General features: G+C 42.8%; 1 protein-coding gene across 1 annotated transcript; it reads right to left on the bottom strand.

Annotated features, from left to right (window-relative positions):
- Positions 1 to 21,426: 21,426 nt before the first annotated feature.
- Positions 21,427 to 22,341, bottom strand: LOC105052462 (probable calcium-binding protein CML36). The gene has a single exon (XM_010933281.4). It carries the CDS (start codon positions 22,283 to 22,285, stop codon positions 21,638 to 21,640), a length of 648 nt encoding a protein of 215 aa, XP_010931583.1. The 5' UTR covers positions 22,286 to 22,341; the 3' UTR covers positions 21,427 to 21,637.
- Positions 22,342 to 23,663: the final 1,322 nt, after the last annotated feature.

The raw sequence follows: 23,663 nt of genomic DNA, 5'->3' as shown, positions 1-23,663 counted from the left end.
AAAAGAGAGGCAGACCTCGGAGGAGACGGTGAGGAAGGCGGAGGCCGAGGTCGCCAACTTGGTGGAGCAGATTTTGGTCTTGGTCTCGGAGGCCAGGGTTCTTGCAGTGGAGTTCAAGACCTCCGCAGAGATGAGGGACCTGAACGTCAGGTTCGGTCAAGAAGCATTCATCAAGGGGTTCGAGCTCTGCCAGGAGAAGGTGGCCAGGAAATTTCTCGAGCTCGACCTCAGCTTCTTGGGTGAGGAGTCTGAGGATGAGGCCGATCCTTCTCCTGCCGCTACTGCTGCCGCAGGCCCCCCTCCAGGAACACCGAGCTCTCCAACTCCTGCTTCTGAGGTCTGAGACCTCCAACCTTGTATCTTTCTTTTACCGTAATTTTTCTTTTTCTTTTTGTCTTCAAGAATCATTCAATCAAAAAAGTTGAATTTCTCACCGTGGATGGCTTCTCTTCTCCCTCTTCCCCCTTTTTATTTTTCTTTCTGCAATGAGACGCGCCTTGACGCTTCTATCTCTCGATGGTAGTGTCTTGCCAAGGCACTTTCCTTGCCCCAGGGGATCCCGCTGAAGTCCACGATCCAGCGGCTGAAGAAGGAGGTTCTTCATGCGATGAAAAGGTCGAAGAAGATGGAAGGCGAGCTTCGCAGGTTAAGGGAGGGTTACTCTGAAGCTACCTCGGAGGCCACCCGCTTTCGGAATCTCCACGTGAAAGGGATCATAGAGTATAGCCGGAGGAAGGCGGACTTCGCGAAGGAGCTTGAGGAATACAAGAAGAGCGCCAGCGATAGAATTTGGGCTCAAGCTACCAAGATTAGTGCTCTCAGGGTGGAACTGTCGGCTGCGAAGGAGAGGATCGGCCAGCTGGAAGGGAGTTCGTCCCGGCTCTTGGCTCGGGCCGACGGCGATCGGGAGTGGTCGAAGAAGGTCTCCGACCTTCAGCAGCAGCTTCAGGATGCCGAGGTGAGCTACGACGTGCATCGGGCCGGTTGGCGCAGGCAGGTAGATGAATATAAAGGGAGACTCAGGGTGGCGGCCGATGAAGTCGTCCATCTTCAGAGGCAGCTGGCTGACAGGGCTCAGCTTACTTCTGCTCGGGATTCTAATGAACTCCAGTCCCTAAGAGGAATCATCGAAGGGCTTTCTGTCACCCTCAGGGAAAGGATGGCTGAGCTGCAGCAATTGAAGATCCAACTGGCATATGAGCAGCAGGCCGTCACGGACGCGGAGGCAGAATCTGAGGTCCTGAGAAAGAGGCATCGAGAGGCGGAGACCGAAAGCCAGCGACTTCGTCAGGCGCTCCAGGACGTGCTGCTGAAAAAGAGAGAGCTAGAAGAAGAAATTGAGAATCTGAGGCAGTCCTGGATAAGGGGTGGAGTAGATAATTTAGGTTGGAAGGAGCAGAGCTTCTCTAGGGCTCTTCTTGGCCTTCTGTCTTTTCATGTATACATTTTTCTTTTGTTGTTTTGTCTCGCTTTTGTCATTTTGCTTTTCTTTCTTTGGCCTTTTGGGCTTCGTGGTGTATATTTCACAAATAGAATGAAAAGAAGATTTTGTGTTACCTCGTCCGCATATTGTATTAAATTATCATCTGCCGAACTTCTCTTGTTGTTCGACTTGTCCGACGTTGACATCGTTTGGAGGTGCCCAGTCGTCGATACGCTGGTTTGCTTTCCTTATCGTTCGTGGCCGTAGGCTCGAGCTTGGTGGTCCGAACTCCGCATTACTTCGGAGGCGTCGCTGTCTTCTTGACCTGTGTCGAGAGCCTTCTTAGAGGCCGGGGGTATTTGGTAGGAACTTTTCATCTTTCTTGAGACGAGGTTCCTTAGGTCTTTGGTGTGGTTTGTCCTTCATCTGTTTCTGACGTAGTTCGTCGCTCTTCCTTTTTAATTTTCCTCGTCTTTTCAGAGTGAGGGCCCTCCCCTTGCTTTTTGCGGAGTTGCGTAGAAGTGTGAAGGTGCCACTCAGGGGCCTTTCCCCTTCATCCGATCTTGTTGGGCGGTCGGGTTTCATTACCGTCAGGATGAGGTTCTCCTTCCATTCCTGACATAGTCGATCTCAGCTCAGGTTAGGACGAGGTTCTCCTCCTGTTCCCAACGGGGCCACAGGGGCACATAAGGGCCATCGCAAGGGTCTCTCTCTCTCCATCCGGTCTAAAAGAATCGGGCCTTCAACTTCGCTCATGTCAGGATGAGGTTCTCCTCCTGTTTCTGACATGGCTGTGGGGGCACATTAGGGCATTGTAAGGCCTCTCCCCCCATCCGATCTAAAAGAATCGGGCCTTTGACTTTGCTCATGTCAGGACGAGGTTCTCCTCCTGTTCCTGACATGACTGTGGGGGCGCATTAGGGCGTTGTAAGGCCTCTCCCCCCATCCGGTCTAAAAGAATCAGGCTTTTGACTTTGCTCATGTCAGGACGAGGTTCTCCTCTTGTTCCTGACATGGCTGTGGGGGCGCATTAGGGCGTTGTAAGGCCTCTCCCCCCATCCGATCTAAAAGAATCGGGCCTTTGACTTTGCTCATGCCAGGACGAGATTCTCCTCCTGTTCCTGACATGGCTGTGGGGGCACATTCGGGCGTTGTAAGGCCTCTCTCCCAATCCGATCTCAAGATAATCGGACTTTCATTTTAGTTATGTTAGGATGAGGTTCTCCTCCCGTTCCTAACATAACCTTGTTTTAATTGTTTGAAGGGGTTATCCCCAGTCGTAACAAATCCATGCCAAATGGGAGGAGCATGCAAAGTCGAAAGGAATTTAGATTCAGAGCAAAGTCGTAAGCGATACATTTACAGGTTTTCTGAGTTCCATGGTCGTGGAAGGTCTGCTCCTCCTTGAGGCCCTCTGGCGATGGAGTCGATGGTCCCAATTGGAGGCTGATCTCCGGGCTGCTCCTCCCTCCTTGGCGGTTCAGGTTGTGGCAGGGCCCTTGGCTGATCTTCTCTACCCTCAAGCCGGCGTCGGATGAACCTGTCGAGTCGACCTCACCGGATGAGCTCCTCGATCTCGTCTCGGAGCTGGATGCATTCCTCCGTGTCGTGGCCGTGGTCGCGATGGTAGAGACAGAACTTGTTGGGGTTGCGCTTCCCGGGGTGTGTGCGCATCTTCTCTGGCCTAGGGAGCTGCTCCCTGACCTCCTTTAGTACCTGGGTCTTCGAGGCATTGAGGGGGGCGTAGTTGCGAAATCTTTTCGGTGGAGAACCCCGTCGAACCCCATGATCCGGACTTCTCTGCCTGCGTACCTGGGGTGGAGTATGGGCACGCTTGTGGCCAGGAGGGGATCGAGAATGCGACCGAGCTTCTCTCGACCTTTTTTCGACTGCGGGCTTACTCGAGTCTCCCGCCTGCCGCTCTCTCGCGGTCTCCTCATCCTTCATTTTGAAGGCTTCTTCCGCTCGGGCGTACCCTTCAGCCCGAGCCAATAAATCAGCAAAATTTTTGGGGTACTTCTTCTCCAGGGAGAACAAAAGGTCATTCTTCTGAAGGCCGTCCTTCAGAGCGGCCATTGCGACTGATTGGTCCAAATTCCAGACCTCCAGCGTTGCGACATTGAAACGGTTGATGTAGGCCCGAATGGACTCCCCTTCCCTCTGCTTGATATTGATGAGGGACTTCGAATCCTTTCGGGGGTGCCGGCTGCTGACAAAATGGGCCACGAATTGGTGGCTCATCTGATCGAAGAAAAAGATGGTACCCGACTTCAGCGTCGAGTACCAGTTTCTCGCCGCTCCCTTCAAGGTGGATGGGAAGGCTCGGCATAGAATGGCGTCGGGAGCACCATGAAGCAGCATCATCATCCGGAAGGCTTCCAGATGATCAACCGGGTCCGAAGTCCCGTCGTAGCTTTCGAACTGGGGGAGTTTGAAGTTTGGTGGGATCGGTTCCTGCATGATCATTTGAGAAAAGGGAGGGTCAGTGCAAATATCCTCACCATAAGCGGGGGGAGCGTGGCGGAGTTCTTCGATCCGCCGGTTCATCTCTTGGAGTCTCCGGTCCAGGAAATCCTCTTGACTTCGGGTCTCGAGGGTCCTCTGACAGAATGGGGGCAGGGATCTTCCAGGGGTAGAGTCGTGATCCGATTGAGGGCTCTCCACCCTCGGGTTCGTCTTCCCAGGAAAGACGGGATGGCTGGCCCAAGTGGCCCGTCCCACCGTCGGATTCTGGTGTTCCAGTGACACCCTTTCCAGGCGCACTGATGCCTGCGGCTGCTGCTGCTGCTGCATGGCCTGCACAGCTTCAGTGAGGTCTTTGACCTGCTGCGCTAGCAGATCAAACTGCTCCACACCGACCGCCGTTGTCGGAGGAGGAGGAGGAGGTTGGGAAACAGGAGGTGAGGTCGGAGCCTGAGATCTGGCCACGGAGGCCGTGGATCATCGTGTGGACGCCTTGCGGGGAGGCATCGAGCAAAGACCAAGTGGAGGAAGGAGGAGAGGATGCCGGAAAAGATGCCCGAGGGCGGTCCCGTTGAGCGCTCCTTTAAGAACAAGGATACTGCGAAGACACAGTCCCTTCCTCTAGCGCCAATCCTGTTGATGCAAGAATCCACTTACGTTGGAGAAGCTGGAGTCGCGGTCGCCGTCGGGACCTGCAAAAAAAGTCTAAACCGAAGGTGGGGTTGCTCCGGCAAGACCTTCCGACGCTTAAGTCAGTTCTCTGCCTCAACAAGAATGGAGTGCTCGAACGAAAATTTTAGCAGAGTTTCTAGGTAAAAATGAGAGCTTATAGAATAACGTATCTGGGGTCTCCTTTTATAGGCGTAGGGGGCTGTAAGCTGATAGCGACATCTGTAACCGTCTGGTCGTGGGCTGCCCAGGGTCAGGTGGAGTTTGTTGCGAAGAGTAGTGGAGTAGACCCGTGGCTATCATCGGAGCGCGCCACGTGGAGTCTACCGCAGGGAGTGGAGCGGCGTCCGTTGTCGCGACTTGCCAGAGGATGGAAGAATCGCGCGGTATCCATCGCAGGAAGTGGAGCAGGATCGTGGGCATCATAGCGGTCTGCCAGGGAGTAATGGAGCCGCGTGGAATCCATCGCAGGAAGTGGAGCAGGATCGTGGCCGTTGCTGCGTCACACCAGGGAGTGCAGACCTGTCGGCTGAAGTTCGGTTGGAGTGTCTGGCGGAAAGGGGTGGTTAGCTATCCATTTGAGAGGAGCCCAGAGTCCGGCTCTCGTAAGAGTCCGGACGAAGTCTTCCTTTAGCCGAAGTCGGGGACGAGGCCCGGCTCCCGTAGGGGTCCGGGCGGAGTCTTCCTGCAATTAAAGTCAGGGGCGAAGTTCGGCTCCCGTAGGAGTCCAGACGAAGCTTACCAGCGGTTGAAGTTGGTGACGGAGTCCGGCTCCCGTAGGAGTCCGGGCGGAGTCTGCTTGCGGTTGGAGTTGTGGGCGGAGTCTGGCTCCCGTAGGAGTTCGGACGAGGTCTGTCTGCAGCCGGAGTTGGGGACGAGGTCCGGCTCCCGTAGGGGTCCGGGCGGAGTCTTCCTGCAATTAAAGTCAGGGGCGAAGTCCGGCTCCCATAGGAGTCCGGACGAAGCTTACCAGCGGTTGAAGTTGGTGACGGAGCCCGGCTCCCGTAGGAGTCCGGGCGGAGTCTGCTTGCAGTCGGAGTTGTGGGCGGAGTCCGGCTCCCGTAGGAGTCCGGACGAGGTCTGTCTGCAGCCGGAGTCGGGGACGAGGCCCGGCTCCCATAGGGGTCCGAGCGGAGTCTTCCTGCAATTAAAGTCAGGGGCGAAGTTCGGCTTCCGTAGGAGTCCGAACGAAGCTTACCAGCGGTTGAAGTTGGTGATGGAGCCCGGCTCCCGTAGGAGTCCGGGCGAAGTCTGCTTGCAGTCGGAGTTGTAAGCGGAGTTCGGCTCCCGTAGGAGTCCGGACGAGGTCTGTCTGCAGCCGGAGTCGGGGATGAGGCCCGGCTCCCGTAGGGGTCCGGACGGAGTCTTCCTACAATTAAAGTCAGGGGCAAAGTCCGGCTCCCGTAGGAGTCCGGATGAAGCTTACCAGCGGTTGAAGTTGGTGACGGAGCCCGGCTCCCGTAGGAGTCCGGGCGGAGTCTGCTTGCGATCGGAGTTGTGGGCGGAGTCTGGCTCCCGTAGGAGTCCGGACGAGTTCTGTCTGCAGCTGGAGTCGGGGACGTGGCCCGGCTCCCGTAGGAGTACGGGCGGAGTCTTCCTACAATTAAAGTCAGGGGTAAAGTCCGGCTCCCGTAGGAGTCCGGACGAAGCTTACCAGCGGTTGAAGTTGGTGACGGAGCCCGACTCCCGTAGGAGTCCGGGCGGAGTCTGCTTGCAGTCGGAGTTGTGGGTGGAGTCCGGCTCCCGTAGGAGTCCGGACAAGGTCTGTCTGCAGCCGGAGTCGGAGACGAGGCCCGGCTCCCGTAGGGGTCCGGGCGGAGTCTTCCTGCAATTAAAGTCAGGGGCGAAGTCCGGCTCTCATAGGAGTCCGGACGAAGCTTACCAGCGGTTGAAGTTGGTGACGGAGCCCGGCTCCCATAGGAATCCGGGCGGAGTCTGCTTGCAGTCGGAGTTGTGGACAGAGTCCAGCTCCCGTAGGAGTCCGGACGAGGTCTGTCTGCAGCCGGAGTCGGGGACGAGGCCCGGCTCCCGTAAGGGTCCGGGTGGAGTCTTCCTGCAATTAAAGTCTGGGGCGAAGTCCGGCTCCCATAGGAGTCCGGACGAAGCTTACCAGCGGTTGAAGTTGGTGACAGAGCCCGGCTCCCGTAGGAGTCCGGGCGGAGTTTGCTTGCAGTTGGAGTTGTGGGCGGAGTCCTGCTCCCGTAGGAGCCCGGACGAGGTCTGTCTGCAGCCGGAGTCGGGGACGAGGCCCGGCTCCCGTAGGGGTCCGAGCGGAGTCTTCCTGCAATTAAAGTCAGGGGCGAAGTCCGGCTCCCGTAGGAGTCCGGACGAAGCTTACCAGCGGTTGAAGTTGGTGACGGAGCCCGGCTCCCGTAGGAGTCCGGACGGAGTCTGCTTGCGGTCGGAGTTGTGGGAGGAGTTCGGCTCCCGTAGGAGTCCGGACGAGGTCTGTCTGCAGCCGGAGTCGGGGACGACTCGTGAGGGTTAATCCCGTTGAGAACTTCGGCTGAGGATATTTTATACCCAACATTTTTTTTTTCTTTTTCTTTTTTCTTTTCTTTTTCTTTTTCTTTTTTTTTTCTTTTCTTTTCTTTTCTTCTTCTTCCCGGGCTTTCATTGGGCCAAAATAGGGGACCTAAAGGTCCCCGTGCCTTGACCGGACGATCACGGCCATATCATGCCCGACGGTGGCCGGCGGCAAGGGCAGCCTTCTCCCGAGTTCGGAAGGCCCGTACCGGCGGTTGGTGGTGGCCGTCGGTGCCGAAAAATCGAAGAAAAGAAGAGGCCGGACAGAGGTTCTCTTTTCCAACAAAATCCGGCGACACCCGTCGCCGGCAATCATGCCCACAGGCACCGGAAAGAAGGAAGAGAAGAGAGGAAGAGGAAGGAGACCTTACCACAACCTCTGGTGACCCCCACCGGCATGAAATCGTGGCGAGCACAGGTCGAGGAGTTGCGGCTTCAAACGAAAAAATCGAAGAAAAACTCCGACGATTGTCGGTGGCTGATGGATCTACACTTAAAGGAGAGGAGGGGGGTTCTTATAGAACTCGTCCTAAGATCTTTTAATGGCCCTAGGACTCCGATTCTTGATCGAAATTGGGAAAGAGGAAGACTCCGATCGGGAGTCTTCCTCCCTGTTCTGTTTTTTTTTTTTTTTTTTCTGGTGGGCTTGTGAGCTGGTTTTGGGCCCAATTGGGCCGGGTTATCACAATTATTGATCATTATAACAAAGTACGAAAATTATTTACCTACAAAATAGTATTTTTAATTTTATATTTAAATAATTGCTATTATAATGGCTATTATAATGATATTATAACAAAAATAATAGATCATAATTTTAAATAATAGTATTATCTTTTTATTGACTTTTTTATTGTATAAGAAAATATTATCTTTTTCACCCTGCAATCATTTTTGAAGAGAAGTTTGGCAAAAAAAGAAAAAAATTGTGCATGTGAAAATAATATTCATCTATCATGTTATTATAGTTCTTCCTATTACTATGTAAAAATATAATAAAAAAATATAATTTTTTTTTACATATATATCCTCCTAAACATTCAAATTTATGTGAATATCCTTTCAAAATTGATATTTATATGTATACTATCATAAAATACTTGTTTTACATGTATATCCTTCTTTTTTTTAATTTTTTTACATATGTACCTACATCATTTAACATCGTTAAAAAATTAATAGTTTAAAATTTAAATGACTAAAATATCCTTATGAATAGATGTGCAAAAAAAAAAATTGTAAGGGTATGTATATAAATAGCAATTTCATGAGAATGTTCATATAAATTTGGATATTTAGAAGGATATACATCTAAAAATTTTAATTTAATTTTTATCTATGTCACCTAGATGAATTCAAGTCCTCTTACACTATAATGTAGTAACATATTACATAATATAATAATATGATGATGATATTATATAATATTTTATATATTAAAATATTATATTATATTTTATTTTTATGCAAAATGGGATGATTATGTCTATCTTATAATAACATGATATACCTTATATACTTTACAAAGATATTTTCGATAAAAATTTTTAAAATAAAATATAATAAGATTATAAATTTTTATTGTTACCTAATATCCAAATCTGTAACTATATTCATTCTATGCAAATGTATAAATCATTCATCTAATATCAGATTTAGATACTTTTCTTAGAAGCGTATTATTATACATTAGAGGAAACATAAATGGTTATGATCTGTTTATTTTTTAGATAAAATAATTTTAATCTATCATTTTATAAAAATATTATTTTATCTATGTAAATTAATAAATTAAGTAAATTTATTATTTTAGTTATATATGTTAATTTTTTCTATTAGAATAAGGAAAGAATTAACAAACCAATATATGTATATTTATGTTAAGGATTTTTTACATGTATATCTTTCCAAATATTTAAATTTATGTAAATACCTTTATCAAATTGCTATTTGCATATATATCTTTATAAATTTTTTCGTTTACACATCTATCCAAAAGAATATTTTAATCATTTTAATTTTAAACCATTAATTTTTAATGGTATTAGATGATATAGGTACATACATAAAAAAAAATATTTTATGAGAATATACATGTAGATATCAATTTTGAAAGAGTATTTATGTAAATTTAAATATTTGAGAAGATATATATGAAAAAAATCTAAAAATATATATATGTCCACAATTATGTTGGTCCATCAAACATATATTCTAATTAATGAGAGACAAAAATATCATCGATCTGCAGTTATGGTTCCTTAGACTGACTCTTGAAACCATCAATAGTGCATTTGAAAGGCTTGCCTCTAATGAGAGATGGTAGATTTGTGCCATGGTAAGCCTCTCTCCTGGTGAGAGGACAAGGAATTAAATATTTTTATTAGGAAATAAGAAAAATAGGCATGGTTTGGTTGGAAAAGCTAGCACGGAGTGCCGGAGAGACTGGACAGAATATGGCAGCATGAAGATGGAGAAAGAAGATGGCAACGTGAAGATGGGAGGAAGAGAATTGAAGCGGAGGTAGAGGTCTACTTGAGTTGTAAACATGATAGATTTGAATTTTTAATGGTTTATATTTTCTTATGTAGTCTTATATTTCTTTTTTTAAAGAATACAGATATTGTAAATGAAAAAGTTATACCATGAACTTAAATGGTACCGAATCAAGTTGTCTGTTATCCGGGCGTTCGTACTTAGAGGTGGCAATCCTGTATGATTGGATCAGATATGGATCAGATCATATATGAAATAGATAAAAAATCTATCATCTGAAACTCAACCAATTTACTGAACATATCCAAAATACATATCCCAATCTAACTATTTTATTAGATGGTTAACCTAACTAGATCTATAATAGGTTGAATTAAGTTAAATGGGCAGTTTTTTCATGGGAGGAAAAGAAAAAAACAGGATAGAGAGAGTTCCTTATTGGTTATTGGTGGCTAGAGCCCACAGCTAAAGCCTATGGCTAGCAAACCCCTTCAACCCAAAAAACACAGTCCACAGCCTAAATCCAGTCCCTTGATAGCACAATGCAATCAAACATAACCAAAGAAACATAGAAATCTGCCCATCCAGATCTAAATTCCGCACGGGCGCACAAAGATGACGGACCATTGCTAATGAAACCAGAAGTTTAGCCCATGAACCAGCAAAAAATTTGAAAGGAATAAAGAACTTATAAGGCTTCCTTCTGAACAAAAATTTGAGAGTTGTGTTTCCAAAATAGAGCACACATTTTGCACCCACTGGATGCTCTTGGAAACTCTCTTCGGTCACTGGGGAGTTTGAAGTACTGCTAAATTTTTCTGCCATCTGTTTTGAACTGCTAGAGTTGGGTTTGCCATTAATGTTTTACATGCCTAAATGTCTCTTCACTTATCAAAAAGCTTCAAGACATCTCATTCTCTGACCAGATTTTTTGGGGGAAAATCTTTTCATGAACGACTTTAGATTAGCTCCATTAAAAAATGAACCAGATCTACATCTTAAATCACAAGCCCAGAGGTGTCTCACTTTATTATCTCTCTTAATCCATAGATGTCCCATGACCCATCCTACTAATTTTTAGTTGGATGGATCCGTTCAACCACAAAGTCATGTTTACAAACTCAAATGTGCTATCTTCATTTTACTTTTGTGCACGATGAGTTATGATTGGATTGGTCTACCAGCTTGGCAGCAGATCCGGTTCTATCAATAATTACTCCTAAAAAATCGGGACACCCAAATGCTCTCCAAACAACCGTCTGAGTCCTTTACCATACTAATATAATTTAAATTTTTTTATCAATTTAATATAGATATCAATTTATTTACATAAACAATATAAAATCTATAAAATAATATTTCAAATGGAGTTTTCCTTAAAAAAATGCTATTTAAAATGACATTTTTTCGATCCCACTCAGCATCCCTACCACAAAAAAAAAAATATCATTAAAAATAATATTTCTAGAAACATCATTTTGAACGATATTTTCACAAAAAAACACCATTTTGAATGGTGTTTCTAAAAACACCATTCAAAATGATATTTTTTATTTTATATATATAAAAAAAATCTGATTCATTGAGCTTCTTCTCTGACGAGTTTTTTTTTTCATATGATATATTTTATTTATATTTTTTAAATTAATTTTTTTGGATATGATATATTTTTTTATTATTATTTATATTTTTTTTATGCATGATATTATGTTTTAAACTAATTTAAATAGTTCTTTTAACGTGATATCTTCTTTTCCAACTTTTTTCGAGATACATTTGAAGATCATGATAAATCATATAGCATTTTAATATTTAAAATTAAATAAGCAAAATATCTAAAACTCTGATAGAAATAATAATTAATAATATAAAATATAATAAAAATATAAAGTTTACAAAAAAAATCTCACAGTACTACAAATTAAAAAAAATACTAAGTCCCACAAGGACGTTATGGTGCCCGTGGCCGCTGAGAAGATCCTCAACAGTCACCCCTACTCCGGTGTTATCTATGATGGCTCCTCTCCTATATCAGTGGACATCTCTTGAACATGCATATTAGGAATAATAGATCTTGTTGGAGCATCTACGAGCTGAGTGACCTCCTTAACCTCCTCATCTGAATTCAATGATGGACTGTAATAAAAAGATCAGACCACTCAGATGAAGAGTCATGATGCCAACTCGGATCCGGTGTTGTTATCTGGAGCATATAGGAAGATGAAGTTCTTAGCATCTATGGATCAAAAAGTGGTGGCATATATTGGAAGGATTAAGCTTAATTGGAAAAAAATATCTAATTAAAGGACCAGGGATTTATTCCGTAGCATATTCTTGGTTATTCTTTGGCATATTCTTGTTATTCCCTATCTGTATTTGGGTCTACATATTTGTATTTATAGGTCTTTGTACACACTTTTGATTAAGTGAGAAGAAAAATAAAAATAAATATCTCCTTCTCTTTTTCATCATGGTATCAGAGCATCCGGGTTCTGATCCATTCTTTCTTCCTTCCCCTTCTTAAAAAAAAAAAAAAAAATTCCTTTTCCCTCCGCCCACCTCTGCCCTCTTTTTCATTATTTTTTTTTTCCTCTCTTCACAGCAAACTGCTGCCATCTTTCTCTCGGGCGTCGCCTACGAAACTCCTTCCGGCCGAAACCCCAGCATCACCATTCTTCCCGGTCGCCACCGCAGCCATCGCAGTCCTCCTTCTCACCGGCCGCCTCCGTCGAACCCCTTCTCCACCTCCCGGCCAACCTCTTCCTCCTCCTCGTCTCCCACCTCCGCTTTGGCGTGCCCGGTGTTGTGGCGACCTCTGCTGCTTCCAAACCCGGCGTTGTGGCGACCTCTGCGGCCTCCAACCTCTCCTCCTCTTCTTCCTCCTCCAGCCCCCGAAGGCGTCGCCGGTGACGGCAGCAATCCCGTGCTTCACGGGATACATAATCGGTAAAAGCCACATTTACCACAGCTTCCTTTTTTAACCCTTTATTTTATTTCATTTACCAAAAAAAAAAAAAAAAGAAAAAAAAAATGGAGAACTTTTATGCCTAGATACTTAAGAAGCCTGTATTTACAGTATGTCCGGTGATTCGTGTGTCTGGTGATTCATTGATAGTGTGTCAGTGAGGTTATCATTTTGTTTGTATGGCCAATCCAATTACTAAGCAAGATCTTGAAGGTCTGCTGGATCGGCTTATTACAGTTGCTACTCGATCAGGGGGTTCGTCAAGAGATAGTGGATTGCTGAATGCTCTTCAAGTGGCTGTAAAACTTGATGGCCCAACGACATATTTACAATGGGAGAGGAGCACTCGTCTACTTGTACAAGGGCGAGGCTTGGAGGGATATCTCACCGGCACAAAGAAGAAACCTGTTAATAATGAACAGGATATGGCCCAATGGAGAATGGAGAACTCTGTTGTTCTAGCATTTCTTCTAAATACCATGACATCAAATGTGGCAAGAAGTGTGCAACTGCTGGAGACTGCACAGGAAGTCTGGGAGACGGTGGCCCAAATGTTCTCACAGAAACAGAATTCTGCTCAAGCATTTGAGATCCGTTCTCAATTACGTCAGCTTCGTCAGGGAGATTTATCTATTACTGAATATGCCACCGAGTTGAAACGTCTTTGGTCCGAAGCTGATCATTATAGAACTTTTGCTCCACAATGCTCCATCGATGTTGATGGATTTCAGAAATATTTAGAAGAAGAACGGATCCAGGACTTTCTATATGGTCTGAATCCGGAATATGAATCTGTCAGAGTTCAGCTCCTCGCCAGAGATATTTTACCTAGTTTAGGTCAAGTTTTCTCTACTATTTTAAGCGAGGAGATACGGCGACGAGTGACTTCTGACTCCAATAGTTCTATAAGATCAGTCCTTACCGTACAGCCACAGCAAGTAGGTGAGAAGGTATGTTTTCATTGTAAAAAGCCTGGGCACACTAAGGCATTTTGCTGGGATCTCCATGGCCGCCCAAATCAGCCTGGGCGTGGTAGTCGAGGCCGTGGTGGTCATCGTAGTGGTGGAAGAACTGGAGGACAGAATCATGTTCGTAGATCTGCCCAAGCCAATCTCTCTGAAGAGACCGAGGGTGCTATACACAGCTTATCTACAGAGGAGTATCAGACCTTCCGACAAATGATGGAAAAGTATGAATCATCTTCTAACACCACACCTTCTACTCTGGAACAGTCTAGCCACCAGGACGAATATCGTGATTCTTCCCTTTTTGCACACTCAGGTACTTCATATAAGTCACATGCATTTACTTGTGAGACATCCAACTCCTGGGTAATAGACTCAGGAGCATCCAGTCACATGACAGGGGTACCTAATAGTTTTATTTCATATTCACCATGTTCAGGACATGACAAGGTCAGAATAGCTGATGGATCTTTTACCTCTATTTCAGGAAAAGGATCCATTGACTGTACTCCTAACTTAAGATTATCATCAGTATTGCATGTTCCATCCTTTCCTACAAATTTACTCTCTATCAGCTCTGTTACTAGAGATTTGAATTGCTCTGTCACTTTTTGACCTTCACATTGTCTATTTCAGGAGCAGAAAACGGGGAAGATACTTGGGGGTGCTAGAATGCACAATGGACTCTATTATCTATCAACTGATGAGAAAAGTATGAGCTCTTCTTTGACGGGGTATGCATTGTCTGCTGAAAGTGCCACTTCAGAACTTATGTTACATCATCGTAGGCTAGGTCACATTCCTTTTTCTATTCTTAGTCGCTTATTTCCATCTTTATCAACTAAATGCAATAAAAATTTGTTAGTTTGTGATCATTGTAAATTGGCTAAACACACCAGAGCAGTATTTCCTATATCTGGAATTAGAAGTTCTCAACCTTTTGCTTTAATTCACTCTGATGTATGGGGACCATGTAGTATCAATACTCTCAAGGGCCATAGGTGGTTTGTTACCTTCATTGATTGTTTTAGTCGAGTAACTTGGGTCTATTTATTGAAGGAAAAAACAGAAGTTTTAAACTGTTTTAAAGAGTTTCATAAATTTGTAGGTACTCAGTTTGGTGTTGAAATTAAAATTTTACGTTCTGACAATGGCACAGAATACATTAATCAGGAGTTCCGTGCGTATCTTCAAACTCACGGAATTCTTCATCAAACCATTTGTGTTGATACTCCTACTCAAAATGGAGTTGCCGAAAGAAAAAATCGGCACTTATTGGAAGTAGCCCGATCCTTACTTTTTACCATGCAAGTTCTTAAATTCTTGTGGGGTGAGGCTGTCTTGACCGCGGCTTACTTGATCAATTGTATGCCTCTAAGAACTCTCGGGTTTAAGTCCCCCATACAATGTTTGAAAGGGTCTACTGATTATGTAGTCATTCCTAGGGTCTTTGGATGTGTTTGTTTTGCTCGTGATCATAGACCTTCAGTAGGAAAACTAGATCCACGAGCATTAAAATGTGTCTTTGTCGGTTATCCTGCTACTCAAAAGGGATACAAGTGCTATTATCCTCCTGAGCGACGAATGCTTGTTACTATGGATGTTACTTTTCGAGAAACTGAAGCTTATTATGGAAGTCGTCTATCTGATAATAAGACACCAGAATTATTTCTTCCGGGTGACTTTCTATACACACCAAATTCTGGTGCCCAGGGGGAGTATCATAGTAATGATGTTCAGAGGGAGCCTAGTATTGAGAATGATGTTCAGAGGGAGCCTAGTATTGAGAAAGAAGAAGAGTCCAGTGTGCATTCACCACCAATTGCCTAGGTATCTCCACCGCTTGAAGCTTCTTCTCTAGAGTCTCCTAATGGTAACAATATTTCTACTACTTCTTCCATTTCTAATCTTAATATTCCTATTGCAAAACGGAAGGGTACTCGCTCAATTGTTCCTCCTGCTCGTTACCGTTATGATATCACTAATTATGTTTCATATAAGAATGTGTCTCCATCTTATTAAAGCTTTATAGCTGCATTAGACTCTATCTGTATTCCTAGTACCTGGCAAAAGGCTATGGCAGAACCTAAGTGGAAGGAAGCAATGTTAGAAGAGATGACTGCTTTATCCAAAAATCAGACGTGGGATCTGGTCACTCTGCCAGCTGGGAAGCATCCTGTAGGGTGTAAATGGGTGTACACTGTAAAGCAGACTCCAGAAGACAAGGTGGAAAGATACAAAGCTCGGCTAGTAGCAAAGGGATACACTCAAATATATGGTGTAGACTATGATGAAACCTTTGCTCCAGTGGCCAAGATGAACTCTGTTCGAACACTTATATCATGTGCTGCTAATTTTGGCTGGAAATTACATCAGTTAGATGTAAAGAATGTATTTCTTCATAAAAATCTTCAGGAGGAAGTATACATGCAGATACCACCAGGATTTGAGACTAGAGCAACAGTTGGAAAAGTCTGTAAGCTAAAGCGCTCACTTTATGGTCTTAAACAGTCTCCTCGAACCTGGTTTGATCGATTCAGTCGGACTGTAAAAGGAATGGGATATAGACAGAGTAATGCAGATGATACTCTATTCTATAGACATCTCAAGGGAAAGAAAACTATACTCTTGGTTTATGTTGATGATATTGTAATAACAGGAGATGACCATCATGAGATTAAACAACTCAAAGGAAAACTAAAGCAAGCATTTGAAGTAAAAGATCTGGGTCCACTAAGATATTTTTTGGGCATAGAAGTTGGACGATCATCTAAAGGTATTTTTCTGTCACAACGAAAGTATGTACTAGATTTGCTTTCTGAGACTGGGATGTTGGGGTGTAAACCTGCTACTACTCCAATAAATCAGAATCATCGAACAGTGATAGATGGTGGAACTCCTGTTGATCGAGAAAGGTATCAACGGTTAGTTGGAAGGCTGATATATCTTTCACATACAAGACCCGACATAGCCTATGCTGTCAGTATCATCAGTCAATACATGCATGATCCACGAGAATCACACATGGAGAGAGCTTTCAGAGTATTACACTATCTGAAAGGATGTCCTGGTCATGGTTTGTTGTTCTCCCAACACAACACATTTCAGGTTGAGGGATTTACTGATGCAGATTGGGCTGGATCATTGGATGATAGACGATCTACTTCGGGGTATTGTACATATGTAGGGGGTAATTTAGTTACCTGGAGAAGCAAGAAACAGTCAGTGGTGGCTAGATCATCAGCAGAAGCTGAATATAGAGCAATGGCTCTAGGCATATGTGAACTTCTTTGGCTTCAGAAACTGCTTCAGGAATTACAACTTCTAAACAAATTTCCTCTTCGGTTATATTGTGACAACAAAGCAGCGATTGAGATTGTAAGCAATCCGATACAGCATGATCGTACCAAACACATCGAGATTGATCGTCATTTTATCAAAGAAAAGATTAATCAGGGCCAGATCTGCATTACCTATATTTGGTCCTCTGATCAGGTGGCAGACATTCTAACCAAAGGGCTTAGCTCATTGTCCTTTTCTGGATTGACTGACAAGATGGGGCTTCGAGATATCTTCGCCTCATCTTGAGGGAGAGTATTGGAAGGATTAAGCTTAATTGGAAAAAAATATCTAATTAAAGGACCAGGGATTTATTCCGTAGCATATTCTTGGTTATTCTTTGGCATATTCTTGTTATTCCCTATCTGTATTTGGGTCTACATATTTGTATTTATAGGTCTTTGTACACACTTTTGATTAAGTGAGAAGAAAAATAAAAATAAATATCTCCTTCTCTTTTTCATCAGCATATGTCCAAATGATATTTCTAAGATAATTTTTTTCCTCATCTTAACCTTCGGTCCATGATATGGTAGAAGCGGGCGAGGTGGGGAGGTGGTGGTAGAAGCTATTTAGGGAGGGGGAGAGGGGAGAAGGGGGTGTCGGATGGGGGGAAGAAGGTGCAGCCAGCTGGGGAGAGGGAGGAGGGTGTCGGATGTGGGGAGGAGGGGGCAGCCGGTGGGGGTTGGGGAGGGAGGGGGCTGGAGGGTGTCGGATGGGGGAGGAGGGGGCAGCCAGTGGAGGGAGGCACACCGAGGGGCTGTCAGATGGGGGGAGGAGGCAGCCGGGGGAGGAAGAGGGGAAGAGGGAGAGAGAAAGAAGAGGGGCGGGGGGAAGAAGAGGGGGAGGGGGAAGAAGAGACGGCGGCTTATTGGCATGGAGAGGTTGATCGTCGGAGAAAAAGGATCAAGGATTATTGGAGAAGAAGCTCAATGAATCAGAATTTTATATATATATATATAAATAAAAAATATTATTTTGAATGACGTTTTTAGAAACGTCATTTAAAATGATATTTTTACAAAAAAATATCATTTTAAATGACGTTTCTAAAAATATCATTTTGAATGACATTTCTAAAAATATTATTCAAAATGACATTTTTAGAAATATAATTTTTAATGATATTTTTTGATTTTTTTTTTTTTATGACAGAATTTTGGATCGACGCTGAGTGGGATCGAAAAAATATCATTTCAAATCATGTTTTCTCAAAAAAAATAACATTTGAAATGATATTTTATAAATTTTATTTTATTTATATAAATAAATTAATATTTATATTAAATTAATAAAAAATTTAAATTATATTAATATGATAAAAGACTCAACGACCTACAGTCCAAATGGTGCCGTTTTCCTCTTTTCTCTCGGCATCTGTCGAAATATAGCAGAACTTAAAAGAGAGAGAGAAAGAGAGGAAAGCAGAGTCCAGCAAAAAAAATTAGGAAACTGCCTTCTTCCTGGAAGACACCCATTGTCCTTTTATTCATGACAGCTAGCGATATAAAAATGATACCATTTGGTTGTCACTCTTTTAGGTCACGGTGTTTCTTGAATTTTTCTCCAAAGCTATTATCAGAAAGAAAGAATCTTTCAGCAAAGGTGTTCATTGCGACCCACGGCAAAAAAGCTGTTTCCCTGTTTACATCATGGTGCCCTCCGATTGTGGTCCTGCGCCAAAGGACATCTAATCCGTATGATCTTTGGATCGTCGAAGTTTCGGCCAATCAAATCAAAGCTTGCGGTATACAAGGATAATTCATTTGAGGTCAGCATGTAAAAAACCAACCTATAACCAACCGGGGGGAAAATTAGTAGTTGGATCAGACTTATTGTAGATCATAAATATTTTATTAGCTAGAACAAGGAATAAAGAATCAAATATATTGTAGCATGTGTTGCTGCTGCATATGAACTATAGAAAAAGAAATCCAACGTGAGCATTATGATGTACTTAATTTTTTTCCTCCTTGGAACTAATAAAATATTTATGATCTCCAATGAACCGGTCTAACTAATAACTATTCCCAACTGAAGACTACTATGTTGGGGGAATAGATAGACAATATTATATATATATTAGCTTATGCATCTTATTTTAATCAGCCAAGCAAAATATCCGCCTCATATGGACTGAGTATGTTGGTTAATGTCGAACTCGTGCAATAATTTTTTTTGCACAATGTTATATGAATTGTAAATTATTTAATTCATTTGATTTTCTGGGAGGATAATTGTGAATTTGTTATTATGTTATTTTACTCTATTAATTTTCTGTTTATAAAGATAGCTTTTGCTTAGAGAGAATCTCTAAAACTAGTTCTTTATATAGCCATTTTATATAGGATGGATCTGCAATGTACACTCGATATGGGGAAAAAAAAATCATCCTATAATTGCATTAAGTTTATGCCATTCACATTGTAATATGGTCGTAAAATTACATTGCTTTAGATCTTCAATATCATCTATCCCTCCAGAGAGACCATATGCTTCCTATGTTGGAGGGACCATTGCTTTAGATCTTCAATATCAAGTCAATGGCTCCTTATAGATTTATCTCACCAGAATCGAAAATCATTAGGTAATATGCTCTTATCTATTCTCTTTCTAATATATTTTGTCCTAATTTTATTCCGATTCTGTTTACGAATCAAACGCATCCTAATACTTCATGCAAATTTGCAGATAAGTAGGTCTAAATCTTACTAGTTGCAATCACATTTCATGTATAGGAGGTTACATATATGAATCGTGTAAAATGTAATTATAATAAAAATTCATGAAGTTTGAGATGGCACCTATCTAATTGACATGCATTCCTGAACAAAATCAAGATGGATAACTTCCCATTTGAGACTTGTGTGTCTCTTTGTATCCTGACCCCGTTGAGGACGTGTGTTGGGGGCGGGACCTCGCAGGCCGAAGTCCACATCGTTGGAATACTCGCATAACGTTGGTATTTTCTACTGTCAATTGAGGGTCCACTCGCACTATAGTTAGGATGAAAGTTGTTGGGCTACATTAATAAATGGCTTCTACATATTTAAAAAAAATAATGCGTTTGTTTGATTTTAGTTTTTTTTTATTCCAAAATCATTTAGTTTTTGAGACAAAGCTCTAAAGTCTCAACCAATTCATAAAGAATGAGTGACTCTTTAGCATGGCTTTCAACTTGGTGGAGATCCTGGCTTGTACTGATAGATCTTAATTCATCTTGGTATTGTTGCGATCAGTAGGGGCTCGGCTGGTTTGAATGGACCGATTTCTGTATTCATTTTGACGAAATATTATCCAAATTATCTTTTGACATTTTAAGATTTCATTTTAGACCTCACGATTTTATCCTATATAAAAGACATCTGGATGAGATAGAAAAAGTCTGAATCCCATACAAACTAGAGCCTTTTAACTCGTAACCGACGACTAAAATAATATATAGAAAATTCTGTACCTTAGTAATTATCTTGGTCAGTATAAGCTGGTAAATCTCAAGACATCTGCCATTGGAATATAATTATATACTTCTCTCAACCAGTCTTTATCTTATTTCAAATATCTTTAGTTAATAAATTTTAAATTCAATGTCATAATATAGTTTCTAATCTCGAATTGTTACATATGGATCATTATCACAAGGTCTCAGCTATAAAATATCACCATCATTTGAAGGAATACTATATCTTGAAAAATTTTCTATTCCCTATTGACCTAGATCAACCAACTTCCCGATTCATCTCAATCTCATCCATCCATTGAGATGATCAAGATTTCAACCATTAAAATCTTGCCCTTTAGTCCTCCACCATGCTAATTAATATGATTTCCTACAAATGCTATACGTCAGTGCACAAGTCTTTTAGTATAAATGATCAAATAGAAATCTAATTATTATGCTGTAGGTAAGGAGTTGGTACATACCAATGTGGTGGCAGACCTACCTATGTCCAAAATATTCATTCACGGCCAACTCCTGCTAGGCTTGCTGATAAAGAAATAAATTTTTCATATCTCATAAGACCATGTTAGGGTTCTCAATCCCGGGTCCGGCCTAAATTTTTGCAAATTATTTACAGTTAAAGAACCCTTTATGAAGTTTTTTCAAAAAAAAAAAAAGTTTTAAATTGGCTTCAAGTAAAAATGTTGCAACACTTGCGTCATACAAGAATTTTTTTTTTTTTTTGATATTATCATACAAAAGAGCTTTTAGATTCAAATTTAGGAGAAAAAAATTGATACAACACCATAAAAAGGAAGGGATAAATGACTTGCGAATTTAATCCTGACCATCCATCTACTAAAAATCAAACCTGCCTAAAACTTTTCATATACTTTTCTATGATTTGAAATATTCATACAATTCGGCGTTCGCGTGTACGAATTCTTCCAAACAATTCTCCAAACTGAGCCCACTGGTAGTTGATAGCGGTGTGATGGTAACTGAAAATGACCTCATTACATTGTATTCGGTCTCATTGTTGGAGTCGTGGGTTTAACTAAACCATCCAGCCGCTCTTCAGAAAATTTAAAAAAAAAAAATAAAAGAAATCTCAACCGTCCATCACAATATACGAATATTGACGCAAGGGGTTGGGATCATTAGATGGATTTTGATCAATACATGGATACATCAAACCTGGACGGATGATAACGAGTGATTGGATCCATCCTTTTCTTTTTCTAATTACATGGGTGAAGAAAAAGGGCAAAAAAGAAAAAGGAGAAAAAAGAAACCATTCATCACCACCGTCCACTTTAGTCAGATCGGATCCAGATCAGTGCGATAATCTATCTCTGGCCGTCCATCATGCGAACGAAATCCTCAAAGCAGACGAAGCCATCACCGTCCGAATCGACCACACCGATCATACGACGGCAATCCTCCAGGGTACACCGCTTGTCCCCGAGGGTGACGAACATGGCGAGGAGCTCCTCGGCGGAGATCATGCCGTCACCGTCGCCGTCAAAGACGGCGAACGTCTCGCGGAGCTCCGGCACGACGGGGGGTCCGAAGGCCGACCCCAGCGCCACGATCTCCTCCAGCCGGATGCTCCCGTCGCCGGCGCGGTCGGCCTCGGCGAGCATCGCCACCACCTCCTCCTCCGTCGGTGGGTCCGGACCCAGCCGCCGCAGCACCACCTCCAGCTCCCGCCTCGTGATCCTCCCGTCCCCCTCCTTCTCCGCCGAAGAATAGTCCGTCGACGACGAGGACAGCCACTCGTCGGCACCGCCGCCGCCGATCGACACCGATTTCGAGGGCGCCGCGGCGAGGCGGCGGCCGGGGGACGGGGGGAGGACGGTTTTTGGGGTGTAATGGGAGTCTTCGGAGGAGGAGGTTGCGTTGGATCCGAAGGAGGAGGCCTCGGATCGGGAGACCGAGCGAGATTTCTTCTTCGAAGAGCCGAAGAAGGCCGCCCGAAGGCTAACAAATTTCATGGTTTCTGGCTTTGGGCTTTGGAGGGAGAGGGAGGGACGGGGGAAAGAAGGGAGGGAGTGGGGTGGGGTTAAAGAAGGCGAAGTGGGGAGGTGGGGGGTGCAGTGGGCTTCGAGGAAGCTTCGCGGAGGGGAAAATGCGGCACAATGTTCTCGCCAGTCGTATGCCATCTTTTTCTGTTTCATTGATTCGAAAAGATTTTACTTTTTTTTGTTTTTTTCTTTTTCAAGGAAGTTGCAAACAGTAGGCGGGAGTTTGAAGGTGCACGATATCACCGTTCGATCACTCACCGCGTAGATCTAAAAGAGCTCTGAAGTCCATCATTCATCTGCCTCCGTAGATCTTGCTGGATCGTGAGTGATCCTACCGCCATTTTTAATTTTGAGCATAGTCTTTGGGGAAAAATTTTAGCCATATAACAAAGTTGATTAGAGCCGCGGATTAACAGCTCGGTACTGCTGGAACCGGCTATATTACTGGAAATCGAGGAGTTAGCGGTGCATCTGGTTAGTCATTAAAAAAAATATATATATATATATTTTTTATTTTTTAATTTTTAAAAATAAAAATTAAAAAATAATATTTGATAATATTATAAATAATAAAAATTTTAAAAATTATTTTATATATAAAATAATAATTTTTTATTTTTTAAAATTTATTTTTTTATTTTTTTTATTTTTTTATCTAAAACGTCAAACTAAAAAATAAATAGTCCAAATCTTTTTCTCTCGTCGAGTTTTTCACTTTTTTATTTTTTTTTTAAATTTTTTTTTCATCGCACTCTTCATCTGCTGTCCCCAAATGTTACTTTTTATTTTATCACAACGTAATTACTAAACATATTTTTTATTTTTATTTAATAATAAAAATTAAAAAATTAAAAGTCATAAAATATAACCAAACACATCTTAAAATATTAGGAGATCCAATATTAGTTATTAAATAGATCTGTGGTATTTATTATTGTATCACAGGGTTGATTGAAGCAGAATTTCTTCACCTACCATTCTTGGATACGAAACGCTCTTTAAACTGCTTGTATTTCTTCCTAGTTATTCATTATTTCAGGAACAGAAATCAGCTGACAGATAGATTAGTTAGATTGATGGTTAATATAGATTTTTCTTCTGTTTCGTTATTACCTTTTGAAATCGTGACTCTGATTTTAGCTAATATAGCTAGAGTTCCATACTTTCATTTGTAGTTTTGCGTTAACGGGGTACATGCCCCCCACTTGTATCAAAAAAAATAATAATAATAAAGGCTGGTGGATGATCGTACAGTGGTTTCGTGTGGGGGAGGTAAATCCTTCTCTTATGTGGATGATGCAACCTCGATCCCTACTGGTTGCTTTGAGATTCATACAGCCAGATGAAT

Source organism: Elaeis guineensis, chromosome 10 (assembly GCF_000442705.2).
Source record: "Elaeis guineensis isolate ETL-2024a chromosome 10, EG11, whole genome shotgun sequence".
NCBI lineage: Eukaryota > Viridiplantae > Streptophyta > Magnoliopsida > Arecales > Arecaceae > Elaeis > Elaeis guineensis.
The sequence above is the reverse complement of the archived record's forward strand: the minus strand, read 5'-3'. Positions and strand labels throughout refer to the sequence as shown.

Excerpts from the sequence above, each read along its gene's own strand:
- LOC105052462 (XM_010933281.4), bottom strand. The coding sequence starts at position 22,285 with ATGAAATTTGTTAGCCTTCGGGCGGCCTTCTTCGGCTCTTCGAAGAAG.